General features: G+C 40.2%; 1 protein-coding gene across 2 annotated transcripts in view; it reads left to right on the plus strand.

Moving 5' to 3' along the window:
- The window catches only part of zdhhc5a (zinc finger DHHC-type palmitoyltransferase 5a), a 35,252-nt gene that overhangs the window by 17,921 nt on the left and 2,274 nt on the right, over nucleotides 1-15,057 (plus strand). The window contains exons 3-11 of one of the 2 annotated variants that reach the window (XR_006982153.2): nucleotides 829-950; nucleotides 2,785-2,942; nucleotides 3,272-3,444; nucleotides 3,635-3,737; nucleotides 3,944-4,035; nucleotides 5,066-5,192; nucleotides 5,460-5,568; nucleotides 8,022-8,134; nucleotides 14,045-15,052. Coding sequence is in view for 1 of the 2 variants with exons in the window: in XM_017463100.3 (XP_017318589.1) it covers nucleotides 829-950; nucleotides 2,785-2,942; nucleotides 3,272-3,444; nucleotides 3,635-3,737; nucleotides 3,944-4,035; nucleotides 5,066-5,192; nucleotides 5,460-5,568; nucleotides 8,022-8,134; nucleotides 14,045-14,955 (1,908 nt within the window). In the remaining variant the exon portion in view is untranslated. The remainder of the gene's footprint in view (nucleotides 1-828; nucleotides 951-2,784; nucleotides 2,943-3,271; nucleotides 3,445-3,634; nucleotides 3,738-3,943; nucleotides 4,036-5,065; nucleotides 5,193-5,459; nucleotides 5,569-8,021; nucleotides 8,135-14,044; nucleotides 15,053-15,057) is intronic. The other variant, XM_017463100.3, reaches the window with a different exon arrangement.

A 15,057-nucleotide genomic window follows, 5' to 3' on the forward strand; every position in this document is an offset into this window, starting at 1 on the left:
TTTTTTATTCTTTCTTCTGCTGACTGCTCTGGTCCATCTTTATTTATTTAAGTTTATTTTTGTGTGTGTGAGAGTTCATGGGTTTATTGGAATACACAGCATATAACCCTAAATACGGGCTGAACCCTATCTTCGCTACCATAACCTGCAGTCCCCTCATTTGTTTATGCTCTACACCAAAGACGTTTGGGTTTGAGATCAAAAGATGGATCTGAGACAAGTTAGGATTTCAACTGTTATTTCCTGGTATTTACATCTAGTTGTATTACAAAAAGGTTTTATATTGTTTATCAGACCACCTATTTTTTAGGCGAGCAAAATATATGAACAGATCAGTCTTGAGGTAATTTATAGTAAATAGGATTTACTGTTTGGCTGCATATCCCATACTTGCAGTAACTGAATCAAGCCTGCGACTCATTGACCTCACCAGTTATTGGTTTCTTCTTTTGTGATGCTGTTCCTGGTTTTACCACAGCCTGTTTCAGTTGTTGTTTGTTTTGTGGTATTTTCGGGGGATTTTCAGGAGGTGAAATGCATGCTCGATTGGGTAAGGTCAGTTGAATTCATTAAAGCTGAAATTCTTATGTCATCTCGCATTTCATCACGAAACAAAATTGTGGTCAATTTATAGCGAGAACAGTAGAATTGACCTTCTGTTCCAATACTTTCAGAAGGGACTGTATATCTGCATCCATTATACTGGCAAACACTCACACTGTCAGCACTTGCCTATGTTGTGAAGCATGAATGTCTGACTTGATATTTTAAACTGCTTATTTATTTATTTATTTTTGAAATCCCTTTTCTTTTCCCTTTATGTGTCAGGTGCCCATGGCTTTCGGAGAATTTTTCAGTCGCCATACCAATATACAATGGAATCATCTTCCTTTTTGTGTTGGCCAACTTCTGTATGGCCACCTTCATGGACCCAGGCATCTTCCCAAGAGGTAGCCAATAATCTAAGTGTAAAATGCGATCTTTGTGCTTTTTCTATTGGTGTATTCTCACTTGCCTACATTTACTTCAGAGGGCCACAAGTCGTCATGTCTTTTTTTAGTACGTTTTGAGGTTGTGATAAATGATGGTATCCAAAATGTGCCAGCTTCTGTAGAATTTATAGATATCACTGTTTAATAGCACACCATTGATCTGATTTGCTTTAACTTTGGTACGCTAATATCGTAATCAGTTATACCAGAACGCTGTTGAATTCTTGATTCTGATCACTCGGGAGGTGTTGATTGATTTTCTTTAACAGCAGCTCTGACAGCAGACCTCCTGTTATTTGTAAAGAAAAAAAGAGCTGCATGTGCAACCTGGTTGCAAAAAGACCTCGGTAGCTGCAACTTGGTTATAATCTGACCAAAGAATATATTAAAAAAATCTATCAAAAAATTTTATTCAGAAATTGCTTTCACATTAGCTAAAATGTTATCCACTTATTATTATGGATTACGTTTAAAAGACAGGCAGTGCTATTCAGCTAAACTGAAATTTTTCAAATGGCGTATCTCCTTATGGCTTGGCGTCCTGTAAGTAGGGAAATGATTTGAAGGCTCTTGACGCTTTCGAGTTTGTTGTTCATGGGCACGTTCAAAAATGTAATATTTTATGATTACAATATCGAGGACATTGTGACATTGGGGTGGCTGTGGCTTAGGTGGTAGAGCAGGATGTACACTAATTTCAGGTTTGGTGCTTCAATTCCCACCCCATACACCTCCACATGCCAAAGTGTCCTGGGGCAAGACACTGAACTCCAGTTTGCTCCCGATAGTAGGCTATGGCAGTGAATGAGAAACAGTGGAAAGGTTAAAAAGCGCTATATAAGTGCAGACCGTTTACTATTTTTACCACTGAACGCTGAGGTGCTGCCCAGACAGATGCATTTGTAAGATAAACAAAATTAGCTGGCTAAACGTGTCGATTATAGAAAACTCCTCACTAAGAACGTAACATCGTTATCTAGCATTAGTTAGCTAGTTTCTTGGTGTAGGTTTTAGGCGAGCTATGCAGGTTTGACTGTGAAGTGGTAGCTCATTGGTTAAGAGTTCAAATCCCAGCACCACCAAGCTGCCACCTTTGGACGCTTGATCAAGGCCCTTAACCTTCAACTGCTCAGAGATAATTGTGAGTCGTTCTGGATAAGGCCGCCTGCCAAAATGCCGTAAATGTAAAGCGTTAAGCCTTTTTTAATTCTTAGCTAACTAGCTTTACTAATATGATAGTTGGCTATTTAGCTGAGATGAATTGGTTGCTGTAGAGACGGTGCTTCTCAGACCAATTATCTCTCCTAACTGCCTGTAACCACAATCGTATTCTGTTTGCTTGGAAATACGTCTGATTCCATAGTATGCGGTAAAAACGAATGTGTTTCTGAACCTGTTTTTTTTTTTTCCCCCCTGATTCTGACTCCCAACATCACAACACACGGCATTTTAGAAAACAAATTCTGGCATGTTCTTAATCTCTTTGGTCTCCTGTTCTGTTTCTGCAAACAGGAGAAGACCTACTGACATCAAACTGATGTCTCACTCGACGGCCTATAGTTCCAGCTGCAAGCTTTATATTAATGTACTAGTTATAATATGCTGCTTTTCTATAATAACAGCTTACTTGGGGACTTGTAAGGCAGACACTAGTCATTGATTATGGTGAGGTTTTCTGTGAGGAGACATTTATTTTGTACTTTTAGAAGTTAACTATAACGTGGGAATCTTCAAATTGTGTATTTATTTAATTTTGAAGGAATATAGACATTATATAACATTTGCGTTGCAGCTGAGGAAGATGAGGATAAGGAGGACGATTTCCGAGCGCCGCTCTATAAGACGGTGGAGATTCGGGGAATACAGGTGCGCATGAAGTGGTGTTCAACGTGCCGGTTCTACCGACCACCTCGATGTTCACATTGCTCAGTGTGTGACAACTGTGTGGAGGTATGAATCCACCCAAGTACACATACAAATACAGTGTAGTAGCTAAATGAAGTCACCCCCTGTTAGATATTAGTGAATGTTATTAAGCAGCCCCACCTCAACGGTTTTGATAGATTGGACTCGGTCATCGGGCCGTTTTGAGTAAATCTGATTGGGCGAAAGCATTCTGCTTCCAAACGGTTCAGGTGGAAATGTTGTTGGAGCTCAGTGTAGAGACCGTTGTCATTTCAGAACTTTCTCCATATTTGTGTCTCCAGTGCTATGCCTTGAAAGTCAATGACGGAGAAAATGCAAAGTTATTTTCTCCCATGCTCCATCTCTTCCTGTAGGATTTTGATCACCACTGTCCGTGGGTGAACAACTGTATAGGCAGGAGGAACTACCGCTACTTCTTCCTGTTCCTGCTCTCTCTGACAACTCACATCATGGGCGTCTTCGGTTTTGGGCTGCTCTTCATCCTGTACCATACACAGCAGCTTGACCGAGTACACTCAGCTGTCACGTATCTTTTTAGATGTGATGTGTGTGTGTGTGAATGTTTGTGGTGAAGGATGGATCCATGCATTACTTCAGTGTATATGTATAAACGTTTGTTCTTTTATTCAGACACTGAGGAATAAATATAGAACTTGGCATGGTATAGCTTATCTGTGTTTCTGTGCAGTTGTGTCCCTTGACCCTTTTTCTCTCAGAATGGGTGTTATGTGTGTAGCAGGACTTTTCTTCATCCCAGTAGCAGGCCTTACTGGTTTCCATATTGTACTGGTAGCGAGAGGCAGAACCACTAACGAGCAGGTGTGTGTGTGTGTGTTTGACAGTATTGATGCTGATTCTAATCCTTGTAGGGCAGTTTTATAGCTCTTGGGTATATGACTTCCACTGAACCGTCAGATTAGAATCTTCAGATTAGAATCTCTGTCCATTAGTTCAGCCTGTTTTCTCTGCTTCTGGCTAATTCTAGCTCTCTTCTTATCTTTATGAATCTGCTTCTTTCTTTTTAGGTAACGGGAAAATTCAGAGGAGGCGTGAACCCCTTCACTAATGGCTGTTGGAGAAATGTGACTCGTGTTCTCTGCAGCTCCCAGGCACCCAGGCAAGTTTTCCCTTTATAGCCCGCATGTCCTCTGGACACATGTTATTATTTGCCTTGTGATGTATAGGTTTTTCAGTGAGGATGCTCTTAAATTTATTTCCTGTCTGGGGAAATAAGAGTTTTTGTTTATTAAGCCACAAGAGCATTAGTGAGGTCGGGTACTAATGTTGGGCGAGAAGTCCTGGTGTACTGTCAGCGTTCCAGTTCATCCCAAAGGTCTTCAGTGGGCTTGGGGTCGGGGCTCTGTGCAGGCCACTTGAGTTCTTCCACGCCAGCCTTGGCAAACCATGTCTTCATGGAGCTCTCTTTGTGCACAAGGGCATCATCATGCTGGAACAGGTTTGGGCCTCATAGTTCCAGTGAAGGGAAATCTTAATGCTACAGCATTCAAAGATATTCTATACTATTGTGTGCTTCCAACTTTGTGGCAGCAATTCAGGGAAGAACCACATATGGTTGTGATGTTCGGGTGTCCACACATTTTTGGCTGTTTAATGCATCACTATATATATATATATATATATATATATATATATATATATATATATATATATATATATATATATATATATATATATATATATATATATATATATATATATATATATATAAAACCTGTTCTTGCAATTTGTGTTCAATTGCATGAATTTAACCTAAATTCTCTAAGTCAGGACCTACCCATGCTGCTCTTTTTTTTTTTTTTTTTTATAGCTAAACAAACTAACGGTGAACCCTAAACACTAAAAGCTTTTGATGAAACATAGGCAAATGCAATGTGTTTGGTTTTTTTTGATTTATTTTTTTTAATTTTTTTAAAATTTTTATACTTACAGTGTTCTGTTGTTTTTGGCAAGATCTTCTTGCAGAGTGGTTGTTGGTCTGTCAGCTCTGAGATTTTCTGATCATGCAGAGTTCATTATTTGTATTCAGATAAACAACTTTGGGGAACTGTTACGATTTGCATTTTTACTCCCGAACGGCCAATTTACTTCCTGTTCATGCTGAGAAATCTTTCCTGTCTCTTCCTCAGGTATGTGGGCAGGAAGAGAAAGGCACAGACGGTGCCAGTTCAGCCCCCGTTCTTGAGGCCACAATTCTCCGAGGCACAGCTGGCAGCCAAGGTGCTGGACAATGGTATCCATGGAGATTTACACCGGGTAGGCCATCTCCACACACACATGTACATACACGCGCATGTACACACTTCTTTTACTGTCTGTGTTTTGTCTTCCTATATCTGTGTCCACTTCAGGGCCGGTGCTTGGTGCTCAGGCACCCTCCTATCACTGTTTTCCTCTGTCACTGTCTGACTCCGATATAATTCACTTGTCATTTGTGTATATATATATATATTTTTTTTTTCCTTGCCCTCTCTCTCTCTCTCTCTCTCTCTCTCTCTCTCTCTCTCTCTCTCGCGCTCTCAGTCTAAGAGTAGTTTAGAGATGATTGAGAGTCAGTCTGCTGATGCTGAGCCGCCTCCTCCTCCTAAACCCGAGCTTAGATACCCTGGCCTGTCGAGAGGACCCGCTGAAGGTACACACCCACACCACAATGACATGTCTAATTTTCTTTTTCTTTTTTTTCTCTCTCTTTTTTAAAAAAAAAAAAAAAAAGTCAAATTAACTAGTCATTATTGACCTCATTTTGGGTTAAATATTATGCTGGAGCTGGACTTCTGTGTTATGCATTATAGCTTGCAATGTAGTAGTTGGAATTAAGATGAACATTGCACTTGAAATAAATTTTTCATTTATTAATTCCTAACTGTCTAAGATGACAAATTCTACCTTGCCCTTCTCTCTCACTCTCATTTATTTATTTATTTATTTATTTATTTATTATTTATTAAAAAGGTGTTCTGTTCATTTGAAGCCTTTCTGGCATCTGTCGCCAATATATATGCTACTGAAGTCACATGATCCACTATTAACGGCTACAATCTGAGAGCCTTAACTAGTGGTTATGTTTGCTAACTAACATACTTGATCTGAGCCCTACCTCTTACACTGATGGCCATGAGTCTAATGAGCAATATTATCGATATAACAAGATGCTTTTATTTGTCACTTATACATTACAGCTCAGTGACATTCTTTTCTTCACATATCTCAGCTTGTTAGGAGGTTGGGGTCAGAGTGCACGGTCAACCATGATACGGCACCCCTGGAGCAAAGATGGTTAAGGACCTCGCTCAACTACAGCTTTAGTCTTGGAAGAGCTTAGCAGTGGAATAGTACCTACTCCGATACACCTGATTCCCTTCATCAGTTAATGATCGAGCTTATTCAGAGATGGTATGATTAAAGACCAGGCCACTGCTTAAAATGTGAAGGTGGCAGCACAGAAGGCTACACTACTGCCATTTTGTCATAATTTAACAGCCATTTCATATCCTAGTCAACTATTTTCTGTTACATGAGTCTCTCACCATCTTGCATGACTGGAAATAGCTGCCCAGGAACGGTGCCAAAATGAATGCCAAGACTTTATCATAAGATCGTTGGTTTAGTAGGTGTGTTAAGACAGCTTAATAACCAAAAAAATGCTGGACTCCTAGATTTGGTCTCTCCGATTCTGTGTTTTCTGTGTTCTTAATAACGATGTTTTCTTGCATTCTTTAATTATGATTATAAAGCAAGCAACAAAATAAGTGTTTTTAAAATATGTGATTTTTGTGAATATTGCCACTTGTGTGCAGGATTTCTCTTGTTTGGTTCCCCTGATTTTTTTTCCCATCATCTACTGATAAGGGTTCTGAAATCGAACTCAGACTGCTGATTGTTGTTGTTATTGTTATTATTATTATTATTATTATTATTATTATTATTATTATTATTATTGAGGTTCGTATAATTCTTATGTTTCAGCTAACCTTTGCAGTTAACATCAAAAGATGACGACACTGAAATGAAACAGCTCATCACGTGAAACTAGATTTAAACTAACCCAAGAAATGAAACTTTAAAATTGGTTTTTATTTTATTCTCAATCCAGCATTGTTTTAGGGTGCATCTCAATCAGCTCCCTATGTCATGAATCAGTATATCGTTTACACGAGTTCGGGCGCTGGTAAGGACTCGCTACACATTGGGGCACTGATGACTCAATTTCTGGTGACATGATTATGTACTCGCATTGTACCACCACTGGCATATATCATCTGAAATTGTGTCATATCAATTTGTTAGCTTTACACACACGTTTCTGTCATGATACTTCAAGCAGGATTGTAGGCTAGCTAGTAGAATTTTTTAAATCGTTAAACACTTAAGTCGTTAGACTCAACTGTATATAGAACGTCAAATAAAGTTTAATATGTAAAGCTATCAAATGATTACTTAAAGGATATAATCATTTGTAAGTTAAAACGGTGATAAGGTATTTGGACTAAGTTCGGCTGAGAGTTCATCCGCCATTATCTTTTCTTTTTTCTTTTTTTTTTTTCGATCTGAGGAGCTTCAGAAAATGAGATTGTTTCCAGTAAAGGAGCGAACTGCGCGTCGATGCTGTCTGGTTTTTCCATTGTGGAGTTTTTTAGGGAGTGAACGTTCTAATGCACTGGAAGGATTTTGCAATTGAGGCGGGCCATAAAATGGCCGACTCCCTGACCAGTGTCCTGACTACTGAACTAGGGAGCTGATTGAGATGTACCCTTAGTTTGTTGTTGGGAACTACTACAGAGAATAAACATGTGACTATGTTTTGATTTTCAAAAACATTTCATATATTTTTTTTTTTTTTTTTTTTTAACATATATACAAACTTTATCCTATAAAGTGAAACTGAATACAGTCATGTCAATATTTGTGAAAATACTACACGTCTGTTTCCATGGCCTGGCTTAGGCAAACATCTCAACATGCTAAAACACTTTTCACATAAAGTCTCTTGGAAGGAAACCTGTCTATTTTGAATTTTCTCAGATCGAAAGGAGGATCAGGTTGTGTGTTTGTTTGTCTCTAACATGTCACTGCTGTGTGTTCCAGAGAGCAGCCTGTTAAATAAAGCTCCACCAACTCCCACCATGTACAAATACCGACCTACATACAGCAGCCCGGGGAAGAACCACACCGCTCTGACACACGCCTATGCCAACCAGGTAATGCGCGTGTGTGTGTGTGTGTGTGTGTGTGTGTGTGTGGATGTCAGTCTCTTCTGTCATGTACTGTGTGTACTTGTGTCTATATCGTCTGGCTGTGTTATTACACCTGTAAGAGTGATTAATATGTAAATCCGTGACCTCGATCGTCTCACACAATGCTTCAGTAATCATCATTTACACGCTTTATATTTTAATCCTTTTGTCTTTTTTTTTCTATTTTTAATCCATTCTCATACCTCATCTTTTTTATCTTTTGATTTGATTGACCCAGTGGATTTCAGTTGAACAGTATCAGTAAGTTGTCATTGTACATATTCTTTTCTGTTTGCCTTTGTTTGTGTGTGTTTTTGTCTGTGTGTCTTTGCGTGTGTATTAGCCCTTTTCCTAGTGTAACCTCACAGACTCAGCAGTATGTATTTAAGCACTTGCTAATGTTAAGCTCTTAAGTCTAGCCTAATTTAGAGTGCTTTATACATCTGTTTCTTAAGACAGTTCTTTTTGAGGAGTGGACAAATCATTTATTTGCTAGTCCATAGAGCAAGTAAAACTCCCAATTTGTGTGTCCCGTGTTTTTGCTTGCTAGAAAACTATTTTTAAAAACTAAGTGGCTTCTAACGTGATGTGATAAGTGATAAACCAGTTTACTAGTTAAACGTATTAATACAGATTATGAAAAAAGTGTATAATCATCATCTAAAAAATTCTTAATGTGGCATATCATGTTTACTCTCACAACAAAAGGTCATTGCCCAACGTGATGCTGTGTCTTTGCATAGTGTGTAAAGGTTACTAAGTTTGCCTAGTCACCAAGCTCAAAATGCCCAATTCCTATACCCTTGGGGTCCAAGATGCCGTAGCAATTTTGAGGGCTTCATCGACTCATTAGCCAATTTATTTCCATATCTTATACACATGGGTTTTGGAGTATGTGAATTGCCAGTAGAGACAAAACCGTTGTGTGGGGTTTTTTTTTTTTTTTTTTTTTTTTTTTAAGATACGAATCATAATATTTTCGGTTAAAGGCAGCTTTCTTTTTTTCCCCTTTTTCTCGTCAACCGCTGTCTATATTGTCGCCATCGTTTGGTCTTTCTTACCTCCTCCACTAAAGAAACGTTCGAGAGATGTTTTTCACACTCATGTTCATATTAGCTGAACCTGAAAGTGTGGAACTGATGTTTACTGTTATCGTGTTTATGTAAATTTGGTTAGTGGCTCTTAAAGAGGAAACACACAGTAAATAATACAGTGGCATCTCATTTAGCCTGGACACTTTTTTTTTAATTCTTGTGGCCCGGTAGCAACTCTTCCACAGCTCAGTACTGGGTTGTGACCTGGTGGTTGGGGACCGTTGATTTATGGTTTCAGTTACGTTTTAGTTTTAGCAAAAATGGGAGGGGGGTGTCTATAATGATTAAACCTACTAGTCCACACGGCATGTGTGAATGAAAAAAAAACAACAAAAAAAACTAATTGCCCGGACGCAAAATTTGCTTGTCCCAGGTGCCCAGGCTTGTGTTTTGTCCACCCCTCATTTATTTTAGTAATTCAAACATAACTTTGGTGTTTGAATATGCCCCTTTGTGTTATTTGTGTGTGTGTGTGTGTGTGTGTGTGTGTGTGTGTGTGTGTGTGTGTGTGTGTGTGTGTGTGTGGGTATGTGATTTATACCTATAGGGATGTGTGTGTTTGTCTGTGAACCAATTTTATGACTTGTCTGCAACATTGAATGCGGACATCAAATTTTAGAGTTTCAGTGAGATACAGTATAATGCAGTGGGATGTGATGCATTCAGTTTTGAGGAGTGGGAAACCATGCTTCCTTCTTCAGACAGACAGGTGGAGAGTCCACGCCTCCTTTGCTAGGCCAAAGGAACAGTATGACCGAATTCTCAGTATTCATAAAACAGTAGGTGAGAACTTCCTGGATGACCTACAGCTTCCTCTGAGATTCTGCAGTATGGAAGCAATGGACACTGTGCTGTCCCATAAGGCAATGGGACTGGCATGGAAGAGCCGTAAAAAATGGCGGAAAGCAGCGCGTCTGCTATCTTTTAATTTGTATGACGATGCCAGCATGGTTGCAATACATCCAGATTGTATTCACACTATACATGTATACTGATCAGTGTGTACTGTTTTATCAGCTGAGCAGTATATTCTGAATCGAATGCAGTAGGTACTGTCACAGTACATGATTTCAGACCCAGCCCATGCCTCCTTTACTATGACTGAGAAGTGGAGGGGCCACACCTCCTACATTGGGAATGGCAGGTTCATAGACCACACCTCCTTAATAGAGACTGACCGGTACATAGGCCACACCTCCTTCCCAAGGCTGACTTGTGCAGAGAAAGAAAAAGAAACGAGCAATAGAGAAACACACTACAAAAGGAAATGTTTATAAATCTCTCTATAATAGTAATAAATAGCTGTGTGTGAGGTGTTGCATTATCCTGATACAGAGATACTTGAACTGACTCTGTGATTGCCTTACACACTATTATAAATCTAATGATCTTTGTACTAAATTAAACTGGAGAAGCTTCACACCTGTAATCATTCAGCTGCCACTCTGCCACTGTGCTGAATGACCTGTCGTGTTAATTGATGTTAATGTAAGGAGGTGAGATGTGATCAGTCATGCGATTTTGTTTCAGGTGTCGTACACACCCTGTCTCTCGCATCTAGAATGATATTAATTAAACACTATGAAGGATGAGTTTCATTTGCTGCATTAACCTTTACTAGGATTAACAAGTGATTGACCTTGATTTCATTAGCCTTCTTTTCTTCAGCAACCCACCCACAAGCCCCATCTGTTGTTTATTGTGAGAGTTAGCACAATGTGTGAGTGTGTGTGTTGGGGGGTTGCATCGCATTGTGCTTCTTATCTGCCTGCATATTGGCTTCAAAATAGGACACTGAAAGTGAGAAGGGCAAAACCGGAAATTAATATTGCCCAGTGATCTCATTCTTATCAAAGGGCTTTATATTGTTTGTACAGAATTAGAGGCATTTTATAATCATGATAATAGAAGTACTTCTGGTAGAACCTGGTAATTTTTGTTTAAGATTTGAGAGGCATTCTGCGGTGTGCTTTATTACGGCTGTTCCATATTTCTAATCTCTCGATTGTTGAGGTTTGATACGTGAGCTTGTTTTCATCCAATTTTCCTGTAAAAATGTAAATGGATCAAATGATTTGCTCATCATATATTATCATTTATTCAACCCTGAGTGAATTCTGGCTGATGCTCACCTTATTGCAATCCTTTGACTTTTTCTGTTTGTAATTTCCCTCTAGTTGTATAAATACTCAAAATGTAATATGACCCTAGGAATGGGCAATATCTTATCGTTTGTGATATACCAGTAGAAATTCTCCCCATGATAAGAAATTGGTTTCAAGAAAAAAAACAGATAGGGTATCGTGTGGGTACTTGGTGTATTTTATTGCTTTTCAAATAGAATGTACATAATTGGAAAAGTCTGTGTTCTCTCTCCCGATATATTTTCTTTTTGCTGGGGAGAGGTGGAGCTTAGCCTGCCTTTTATGTAGCTGTCACTGCAGACCAGTGTTGCCAACTTGGCGACTTTTCAGACCCCTTTAGCAACTTTAGAACCAGTTTTAGATCAATGTTTGTGTTTTCTGAGGCTCTCAAGACTGCATGCAGCTGTCACTTGTAGCCAAAAACAGTGTTGCATGGTACTATATTTATATGGTCACTGATATACCAGAAAATATCATGATCTAGTTTTAAGTCCATATTGCCCATCCCTACTTGACCCTTTTTATATTTCCTGTATTAGCCCGCTAGTTGTACATTGATGAGATTTGAGCCATAAATTGGGGGGTGTTGCTGTGTAGAAATGTCTAATCTTGCAACCTTAGCAAGTCTGCCCTTGCTCTCTAATCGTCAGTTACAATGGGGAGAAAACCATCAGACTGTGGGCCTCTGCTGATTGTGGCTAGCATTTTTTAAAAATACTTTGAACTGTGCGTAAAGCTATGTACAAGGCATATCCATCTAAAAATGTCTGTTTAATTGAATTAACCGTGTAAACTTGTAGTGAGTTTTTCTGCACAGTAGGTACATTTTTACAGGGTTGCATAAATGCTGTAATATTACAGTGCTGTTGAATTCTTCTTGATTCTTCTCATTCAGAAGGAGTTGGCTGCAAGACAAATCACAGGTTTATATTAATGTGCTTCTTCTCATGCCTTACGGTATAGTAACAAGTGTCTTGAAGCTAATGCTGCTTCTTTCTGAGCTGCTATTGCTGCAGTAATTTCTGCTTCACGCACTTTCTCATGTCATCCATAACCTGTCTGAACAGACTTTAGACAAATTTATTCCAGTGTCTGCTCTAAACTTGCCTAATCATTCACTCTGTAATGAGACTGTCATCTTCATTAATTCTGAAAGTGCAAATCGTCTTTATAAACAGTCCCTCATCTTCGTTACGACAATGATGATAAGCTGCTGTGCAAGAACAGAAGAGCCGCATGGTAGCGTCGCCATGTTCACCAACGCAGTTTGAAATATAATGTACAGTCAAGCATTATTAGCCTTTTTGCATTATTCACATTATTACTGCTTCCGGCGAGATTTTGCAGTATGCATCCGATACACATTAAAGTATCAAACCTTGTTTAAACAGGACTTGTTTAACAATACCCAAATAGATTATATTGTTTAAGATTTTTTTGTGTTTACGATGACGTCGAAGGTCACATGACAGTGCTAACATTGCGGATGTAGTATGTCTGGGTTTGTAATCATAATACACACACGTACTGACTTGTCCATACTGTTTCAACGGCAACACGTTCAAGACAGTACGTACTGTCATAGGAATCACAAATTTCGGATGTAGCCCGAGAACTTAAAGGCTCAGGAAACCTTTGCAGGTGTTTTGAGTTAATTAGCTGATTTAGAGCTCTTCTCAGGTCGACATTTCTGTATTATACATTCTTTATTGTAATATTTTGATATACTGGATTTTTGATTTTCATGAGCTGTAAGCCATAATCATCAAGATTGAAACAAAAAGAGGCTTGGAGTATTTGACTTTGTGTAATGAATCTAGAATATATGAACGGTCCACTTTTTGAATTCAATTACGGGAAAAATGTAACTTTTCCAAGGTATTCCAATTTTTTTTTTTTTTACCTGCACCCGTATACCTATGATCAATAGTATTTGTTTATAGATCAGCATATTTATAGAGAAAATAAACTGAGAAAATATAATTTTTCTATTTTCACTTGTCCAGTAGTTTGACTCAAACCACAATCTATACAGTTGGAATCAGACATCCAAAAGGATTTAAACATTTTTTTTTTTTTTTTAAATCACCTGTTGGGGTTGAGGGATTGCTGTAATAAAATAGACATGTTTTCTTTATTCCACAGAAGTTCTGCGATTGAGGAAAAAAATGCTGATTATGGTGAAGGAATGGAATGTTTTCTCAAGCTGGAATATTGCCAAACCTTATAAACTGAATTTTGTAGGTCGTGAAAATTGATTCAAATGTGCACATTTTTTCCAGTTCATCAGACACAGTATTTACTCCTAATAAATTATTTTATACGGAGAAGGTCTGTATCGACTTGTAAGGATAGATTAGAATCTCTTAGTATAATTGATTGCTTTTCCATCCTGCAGTTCTTATGCCTCAGCTATTTTTCCAGTGTCAGTGCTGATTTCTTTGACGGTCTTATTCCTTCCATTCTTAAGTATATCTTGTTTTTAATAGCTTTTCTCTGCATCTCTCTCTCTCTCTCTCTCTCTCTCTCTCTCTCTCTCTCTCTCTCTCTCTCTCTCTCTCTCTCTCTCTCTCTCTCACACTCTCTCTCTCTCTCCCTCCCCTATACTGTCACTCTCTTGCTTTTGCTCTCTCTAGATGAGTCGTGGGGACAGTTTGAAGGAGTCGTCCTCCTCTCTCCTCCAGTCCAGTCAGCAGCCGGGTTTCCGCTCTGAGCCCAGTCTGGATGGCCGTGATGGAGGAGGAGGAGAGCGTGTGGGTGCTGAGCGACCCTCCGGAGGCCAAGGGGCACCACCAGCCCCTGGAATCTCTGCCTATTCCTTCGGGGGGTGCTCTTATCCCTCCTTCTCCGACCCCACTGTGCTCTCCGGGGGCGCTTCTCGCTCCTCCAGCGTACGCTCCACCTCCCACAATGCACCACCCTCTGAGGCCTCCAGCTACAAGAGCTCAGCCAATCAGACGCCTCCACCCCGCAATGGCAGCTTGTCCTATGACAGCCTTCTTACACCTTCTGAAAGCCAGAATTTCGAATCAACATCCCCCAACCCCCCGCTTGGCTACACCTCCCCTTTTCTGTCTGCACAGATCGCCCAGCAGCGAGAGGAGGAGCTTCACCAGCCCTCCTCTTCCAGCTCTGCCCTGCTTGCTTCACCTCACCGTGGCACCGCCTACCTGCGTGGCCCCGCCTCCCCTCCGCCACTACCTGACCGAGAACGTGAAAGGCTGTTTCATGATGCACAACCTCGCCAGCACCATCACCACCACCACCACCACCATCATCACCACCAGCAGCAGCAGCATCGGCCGCCTCGCTTTTCCCGCCCTCCACTCTTGTCTGATTCAGGGCTGCCAAGGCCCTCTAACCCATACCGCACACGCTCCACAGATGCTCCACTGCCCCCCTCTACCCACCCTCCACGCGCAAGTCACCCGCCTTTAGGCAAGTCCCTGTCTTACTCGAGCGCCGCAGCCGCTGAAATGCAGTATCGCCTTGTGCGTAAAGCCTCCGCCTCCACCTCGACTGGGGCAGGGGGCATCCAGGCGCCCAAGTGAGTAACAACCTCTGCCTTCAGCGCTCCACGCTGCCTCCTGCTGCCTCCTTCCTCCTCCTCCTCCTCCTCCTCCTCTTCCTCCTCACAGACTCCCGTGAG

Source organism: Ictalurus punctatus, chromosome 3 (genome assembly GCF_001660625.3).
Source record: "Ictalurus punctatus breed USDA103 chromosome 3, Coco_2.0, whole genome shotgun sequence".
Taxonomy (NCBI): domain Eukaryota; kingdom Metazoa; phylum Chordata; class Actinopteri; order Siluriformes; family Ictaluridae; genus Ictalurus; species Ictalurus punctatus.